The 7,994-nt window shown below is 40.1% G+C and overlaps 1 protein-coding gene and 1 pseudogene across 1 annotated transcript; both read left to right on the top strand.

Moving 5' to 3' along the window:
• The first annotated feature begins 1,458 nt into the window (after positions 1–1,458).
• On the top strand, positions 1,459–4,150 carry LOC111669304 (uncharacterized). The gene is made up of 2 exons (XM_087179114.1): positions 1,459–1,617; positions 3,526–4,150. Exon 2 carries the CDS (start codon positions 3,542–3,544, stop codon positions 4,028–4,030), a length of 489 nt encoding a protein of 162 aa, XP_087035240.1. The 5' UTR covers positions 1,459–1,617; positions 3,526–3,541; the 3' UTR covers positions 4,031–4,150.
• Positions 4,151–7,631: 3,481 nt separating this feature from the next.
• The window catches only part of LOC147817981 (uncharacterized), an 8,511-nt pseudogene continuing 8,148 nt past the window's right edge, over positions 7,632–7,994 (top strand).

The raw sequence follows: 7,994 nt of genomic DNA, 5'->3' as shown, positions 1-7,994 counted from the left end.
CTCTAAAGTTATCCAGCCAAAGTGAAGAGCATTAGAGTTTATTTCACATCAACCCGCAAGAGACGCCAGCAGAAAACATCTGCACGACCGCCTGCAGAGAAGCCGAGCAGAAATCAAGAGTTCCTGAGACAGAAAGTCTCCTGGCAAACTCCACCAGAGCTGAACCGCTGAGACACCGGCAGAATCCGTCATCGTGATAACGGGACACGGCCTCCAGGAGAATCCACCTAGATCCTGTGTCTCCAGGGTTACCCCGGCAACCACAGCCACCTGGGTCCCAGCCGAGGGTCTCCAGCTACAGCGCAACTCACAGTAGGCCGGTCTTAACACTCTGCTCATGACTGGGTTGAGGTTGAAATATAGCAATATTTAATCATCAAACCTAATTCGTAGATGTAGCATCATTAGCTGTATAGCCATAGTGTATAGCCATAACATATTCTCTCCCACCATTGCCAACTCATCACACTGCTCATTTCATTATTATTTTCATCTTTAGGATTATTACACCTTGCATTTACTCTGTACATAGTAGTTTAGTTAATAAACTTTTATTTACACCCAGTTATTGTCCTGTTGTATTCTTTTGACGTAGAGACTGGAGATCCATTGAATCCAGAAGTCATGGCTTCCGATATGAGATTGATAAATTTATCAATGAAGTAATTCATTGTTGTCCTCCCAGAGGACTGGTGCCCCATTTCAACGAGAGTAAATTCTAAATTATGGCGTTAACGCTACATATGCCTGGTTCAGTTCAGGCGACATCTCAGACTTAATAATCATAATTTTCATTGTCATTGTCATTTGTTGTTTGCTCAGAGTAAAACAACTTGCATCAAAGACAACCAAAGAGTAGTTGCTCATTTCCGGCTCATTTTAAGAGCGGCTGTTAGTTTCAGGATGAGTCACAGCCAACAGTCATCATCTGTTTAACATGACACTCGGAGCAACAACACATGTTGTCAGGCCCCGGGGAACATACTGGGTATTCAGACTGGGAACCTATATTGTAGAAAAACAAATTACAAATAAAATTTTAATAACAAGTTCTTTGTATTGATTTTGTCTATAATAGTACTTTAACCTCCACTAAACCATTAGCCATTGTGGGCAACCATTACTTTAAACCCATAGAGTCACAATAGTCACATTTATGAGGAACACACCAGCTTTCCTTGAAGTAATTTTCTGCTTTGTGTGTGATGGAACTGAAAAGCAGCACAAAATGAAAAGTAAATGGCAGGAAGTGTTCTCTGAAGGGTGATGCTGTTATGTAATGCATAAAAATCTGGAAAAAATGATACTGTTTCTTCTCTCTTGCAGGCATCCAGCTGTAATAAAACATCTGTGCCCTGAGAGGAGATCCAAGGAAAGTTCCATGTTCACATCCGTGTTAAGTCACTGATCACTGTGCTGCTGGCTGGCAGGACAGAAAACTAACATCTGTGCTTTATCAACCACTCCTACGTCCTGTCTGACGGTGCCAGAAGAGAAACGAAACTAAAAGATGGGTGCAAATTTATGCAGCTTCCTCCCAAAGTCTGGCGGTCCTGATATAAAGTGAAGTAGACTTCGGAAGTGGAATTCTTTGACAAGCGAGAGAGACTCAGAGAGGTACGTGAACACTGTTGTTTTTTTCTCTGCATTTTAACAGTAAATATTATCAATACTTCATGTATGAAGAGATGAAGTTTGTCCGATGGAAAGTTTGCTCTTAAATCTTTAGTGGAACGTGTTAATGTATTTGAGTCCGATGTGAACTTCCTGATTGATAAAAGCAGAGTAATCTTGGTGTTTTCAGTCCTAAACAAGAACCATTTTAAACTTTTAATTTTAAACCTCTAAGAAAAAAACAGAGATTTTCTCCAACCATATGCTTTTAGTTAATTGTTTCATACACTATTATAAATCATGGGAAACAACATTTCATAAGGTCAGGGTTGGAAACAACTGTGGTGGAATTTATACTGTAATAAGTTATATTTCTTAATATTCTTGTCATGTATCTCTGATCTCATTCAGTATGTTGTTTGTTGCATGTCACTTGGCATTGTCAAAAGAGTGCAGTGACCTGCACATCCTGCTCCCCCACTGTTGAAGACAAACAAAGTCATGAGCGTGCCAAGGACAAGTAAACAGTAGATAAGCCAATGATGGGCAGGGTATGGAGGTGTTTGGGGGAGGGAATGGAAGACCATGTGATTGCTCAGAGGATAATCATGCAAAAGAAGTTGTACTTTTGACTATTTTTCAGTTGCTCTGCAGACTAACTCAGGTCTTTGTGATGCTATAAAGACCTTTGTTCCTCTGAAAGCTTGCCACTGATGCTATGATTTCCCCCACACAATACAGAAGAATAATAGAAGAGTAATCTTCATATTAACATGAGATAGTGCAGCACTGGAAACGTCTCCTCTTCAGCTGACTGTTATGACATTTTGGACCCAGTAAAAGCGAAACCTGCATTTTGTCAGCCAGGCTGCAGACTAATTAATAAGACTCAGTAGTGTTATGGGTAGCCATGACGGACAATTTATGCTTGAATTTGGTCATTTCCTGTTTTATTTTGTAGTTAGTTTCCTTATGTGTCTCTTGATGTTTTTTTTACTTCCTGTCTTTGTCCTGTTTCCCTCCTTGTTGATGCCTTGATGTCTGCCCGGCCCTAATGTGTTTCACCTGTGTTCAATCAGCCTTGCCTCCCTTGTGTCTATTTAGTCTCTGTGCTCCCTGTTGTCTGGGTCTGTTCGAGTCCTCTGTGCTTCTGTTCCTGTTGGAGTTCCTTGTGTTACCTTGTGTTTCTGGTTCCTGTTCATGTTCCTTATGTTTTTTTGTTAGTAAATTAACATTTTTCACCTACTCCCTTGTGTTGGCTGCATTTGGATTCAGTCTTCCCTCAAACACGACAAGTAGTGCTTTAAGCTAAATGCTAACATGTTCACAAAGACTGTGAAGGAATTTGGCTTTCTGACGATTCTAGTTTCCACAAGTCGCTTATCTCAAGAATTGGCTGGGAAGACACAGCTGCTGTGTTTCCCAGTGGCAGTTGTCATAGGCAACCAAGGTCATACAGGACTGACTGACTGAACAGTGGGGAAGAATTGCATGTAGTATACAATGTAACTTTGATGAGCATGGCTTCATGTTCAGGACTTGGATAGGTGATGAGTATCCTAAATACTTTGTAATGTGAATATTTTATTTTTAGTGTTTACCCAGCCATCATTGAAACAAAAAAACATAAACCTCTCTACTGTAATTTTGCACCTGAAAAACCTTCAAACTCATGGATTTATTACTTGTTGGACTCATGTCTCAACATGTACCTGAAGCAAAACCCCGCCCACCAGCGCAGCCTGTTTTCTGTGTGAACATCTGCTGAGTCACTGACAGTCACTGACAGCAGTGTCCCTTAAATAGTGTGTTTCTGAATCATTTCTTAATTTCCTGGTTTAAAGTCTGTGTTGTTATTTGCATTGATGTTTAGTCTTGCTCAAGTCTTTCCACTAAACCTCTCTCCTACAGTGATACTTAAACCACCATGAGCCATTTCCAGTGGGCTGAGGATGACTTTGCTCTGCCTGTGGGGGTTTCTTATCTGGGCCACTCACAACCACATGATGGTGAAACATATGTCATGTACCACGGTACCACCAGGTCGAATGCTCAGTCAATCCTGCACACAGGCTTTTGTCAGTCTGCAGGTGGGATGCTTGGCCGCGGCATCTATCTCAGCAGAGACCTGCTGAAAGCTAGCCGCTATCCAATTAATCACCCTGAGTCTGACAGGGTTGTCATTAGGGTTATGGTCAATGTGGGGAAAGTGATCGCCATCAATTATCAGGGCCACCCACTTCAGAAGACATGGCATGCCTACGGATTTGACACCGCCTGGGTGCCACCCAATTGTGGCATGGTGAGGAGCGGTCTGGAGGAGGATTGTGTCTGGGATCCCAATAGAATCAAGATCATGAATATCATTAAACCACAGCCACTCCCGTATCATGGTGGCGCATGGGGCTACATGTGAGCTGTCACCAATTTATTTTGTATGTTCCAATGTATTTTTATATATTTGGATAAAAAATAAATCACATTGTATTTTGTTACTGTGTCACTGTAACCTGCAAAATAAATGTGTCATGTTAAATCTGAGTAGTTGCCTGATTATACTGAAAGCACTAATCTATGAACAAACTAGATGTAATGTGTTAATTAGATCTTTAGAAGAGCTGGTAGATGGATTGTGTTATCTTTGGACAGAATCAGCTAGCAGTTTCCCCTTGTTTCCAGTCTTTATGCTAAGCTAACCACACAGATATCATGAGAGTGGTATCAGTTGAATAAAAAGTAAATAAGCATATTTCCCTAAATGAAGAACTGCTAATTTAATATGTGATGTAAGTCAGTTGTCTCATATATAACTCAGTGCTCCTTCCTCATCTGTCTGTGGGCCTTAATAATGCAGCAACACACACACACTGAAAATTAGCGGCGTGATGCCCAAAACTTCAAGATTTAACATGTAACTGAGCCATAGTTGTGAATATAGTTGTTTGTGCATATGATGTCTCTTACACACACACACACACACACACACACACACACACACACACACACACCATCATATATAAGAGCCACGCCAGTGTTCATTCTACAAATAACTTAAATATTTAATTATTAATATATAATCTGAGTATATTTGGTTTAAATCAATCATGTTTTTCCATAAACTGTATCGTGGTTTCTCATTGATAAGTTACATACTGCACTCACACATGTGATGTACAAAATCCCAGCATGCCTCTGGATGGCAGAGACGTCAACATAACATGGAAGGCTTATTAAAATAAAGCAAGAGCCACACTGTTAAATAAGACAAAGCTCATGTAGTCTCAGACTGAGCTGAGGAGGAGGAGTCATGATGTGGTCTTCTTCACTGAACACTTCCTGGGGTCCACCAGTAGAGATCAGGCCTGAGAGAGTCTAACTTTTATATTCAGTCTTTGGTATCAACCTGTGTGGAGACTGTCAACCATTACCGTTTGAAATTGATTATTTCATACCTTTACAGTAAATCATGCACTTGTATATCAGTACAGCCTGAGCTCTACACCCCTGAGAAGAGAACAGTCTTTTCAAAGTGCATTTTCCTTGTTGTTGTTTCCACTTCCTTCCTTTTGATGTGACTTTAAATGGCATACATTTTATGTTTGTGTTTCTTTGTAATAAAATATTAATTTACTTTAATGTGGTGCTCCTATGTAACATGCAACATTATATACTGTAAATATATATATATATATGTTTGGTCACCGCGACGCCTGTTTCTACCAAAACTGTAAACAAATGAATTCTGTTGGACAGCAAACTGTTGTGGCACTTGACGTCCTTGGGAGTGGGAAAAGGTGGAAGTGAATTTTTAAGCTATACTCAGTTTTTCCCAACTCCAGGCGTACCAATTCATATATATGAGATTTAGTAATATCCTATAATACTGATCATACTGTGCAAAAAATAAGAAATAAAAATGCTGAGCAGTTGAAATCATCTTCCAAGTCATTTTGCATCCATTACATGTAATTCATGAATCCAGAAGGATTCGCTTCCAGTTGTTTTCTCCTCAGAGGTTCAATTCCTCTAACTAAAGCTAAATAATAAGGAATAGTCAGCTTATATCAAGTCTCCTCACTGACAGTTGAACCATCATTTGGCCACTAAAGAGAGCCATAAAGCTGCATTCTGGTTTAGCTGTGACTGTTATCACCAACAGGAAGCAGCACTATAATTCTTAGATGCCTCACTGATTAACAAGCCAGGCAGAATTATATGTACACATAAGAAACCTCACAGTTTATTGGTTTGTTTGTATTACCTGATGTGTTTCCTCCGCAGTCACCCCCCGGCTGGTCTTTTATTTAGATTGAGGTACCTCCCTTAATGCATGTTTGCCTTACATAAATTACATAAATACATCAATGATGCACCTGCATTAGTGTCAAGCTAATGTATGCCATGCTAATGTATTGGAAACAATTTGAAATAAGTAAAACGACAAAAACTGAAAGCACGAGCCAAGCTCCTCTTTTTCCCTCTAATTTAAAGGAACCGTCATTGCAGGAGATCTTGATGTTTGCTGTCTCACATGACAACATCTATATCTGGTCATTTTAAGATTAGTTTAGTATAAACACTAGAACAGTGGTTCTTAACCTGGGTTCGATCGAACCCTAGGGGTTCGGTGAGTCGGTCTCAGGGGTTCGGCAGAGCCTCCGCCGCGGAGGTCCGGAAACACTTGAATTATCGTGTAAATTCGTGATGACACACACGCCCCACTTGGCCATCACTGGCTGCAGATGATCATGCTACACTGCTTGGCCAATCAGCGTTGCGGGGAATTTAGTGTGCGCTCAGTAGTCAACGTGTGACTGTCGTTATAGTACGTCGTGTGATTTCTTTAATATTTTATCCATACTAACTATGTCGAACTGGTCTCTCAAAGGCAACAGCAGAAGTCACACTGATTTGCAGGTATGTAATTTGTTGTGAGTTTATGCATTGTGTTGGTTTTGTTCTTTGAACAAGGTGAGGTTCATGCACGGCTCATTTTGTGTAACAGTAAAAAAACATATCTATGTCTTGAATTTGAAAAAAATCATATTTTATTTTTCACTAAAGAGGGGTTCGGTGAATGCGCATATGAAACTGGTGGGGTTCGGTACCTCCAACAAGGTTAAGAACCACTGCACTAGAACATATTATCTGTTGAAACTGTCCTCCCATAAAAAAAACACCCCCATAAATTGTTGTGTGTGCAAGCAGCTTTATTTTGACCAATATATTATTGCTTTATTGTGACCTCTAGTGGTTGTGAGAGAGCATCAGCCGTTTGAGCATATGGGCCAAACTGACATGTTTATGTTCAAATGATGAAGGCCTATGGTGAGCATAGTAATTATAACTGGAGCAAAGGAGGAAGTCAGGTGACATTGCTATAGAGGAATAAGGATATGTTTGGGGTGGATGGACAGGTCAACAAAAGAGACCACTGTTCGCTTCCCAGTTTAAACCGGTAGTCAATGTTATTGTTTTTAACATTAACTGTTCCATAACTTTAACTATTTGTATTATACTATTACTGTAACCATAATTAATTACCTTATTTCAAAGACCCTCTGATGAAAATCAAGTGTTTCACCTTGTTAACATCCATATGATGTTTTTATATAACACAAGACATATGATGAGAGAAATAATCATCAACTCCATGACTGAGTGTTTCCAGCTTGAACTGCAGTGAACCAGTGACAGTCTCATAAACACAGATTCAGACAGCCAGGGTTTCATACGTCACAAACCTAAGGAACCAATCCTGTCAACTGGTTGGGATGGGGGGCGGGGCTAAATAAACCTGAAACCTTGTCAGTACACAGAGAGAGAGAGTTAGCATTAGCACAATCATTAACTGACCACTGCCAGTTACAAGCTAACAAACAACATAAACAAATAACCGTTCTGATCCGTCTGCTAGTCTCTGGTTCTGGTCTCAGACTCCTCCTCTGAGTCTGGGTCTGACTGAGGCTCAAACATGTGGCTGAGTCTCTCTGATGTTTCCTCCTCTAACCATCTTGATGGTGAAGTCGGGGAGTAACTCCGCTGCTTGGCCTGCTGTGACGCTGCGCCGGTGAGGTCGATTTGGTAACTGATTCAACGCCACGGCTCGCTGGACGGCGTTGCTGTTTTGGCTCTATTGGACTACATGGTTTTACTATTTGTTTTATTGTTTCTTTGATTTTATTAGTATTTGGTTCCGCTGTCTACTTACCGCTTTGTCGATGCGGCTGTTGTAGCAGTCTTTGCCGCTGTTTTTGTTTATTGGTTTATACAAGTATTTAGTTATTTTGAACATTGATTTAATTTCATTTGATTTCTTTTGTATTGTTGTTTGTGTTCTATTTGAGATTTAATTCTTTTGTTTTGTTAAGATGATTATT

Source organism: Seriola lalandi, unplaced genomic scaffold (assembly GCF_002814215.2).
Source record: "Seriola lalandi dorsalis isolate HSWRI2012SDOR001 ecotype SW California unplaced genomic scaffold, Sedor1 jcf7180002054784, whole genome shotgun sequence".
Taxonomy (NCBI): domain Eukaryota; kingdom Metazoa; phylum Chordata; class Actinopteri; order Carangiformes; family Carangidae; genus Seriola; species Seriola lalandi.
The sequence above is the reverse complement of the archived record's forward strand: the minus strand, read 5'-3'. Positions and strand labels throughout refer to the sequence as shown.

Excerpts from the sequence above, each read along its gene's own strand:
- LOC111669304 (XM_087179114.1), top strand. The coding sequence starts at position 3,542 with ATGAGCCATTTCCAGTGGGCTGAGGATGACTTTGCTCTGCCTGTGGGG.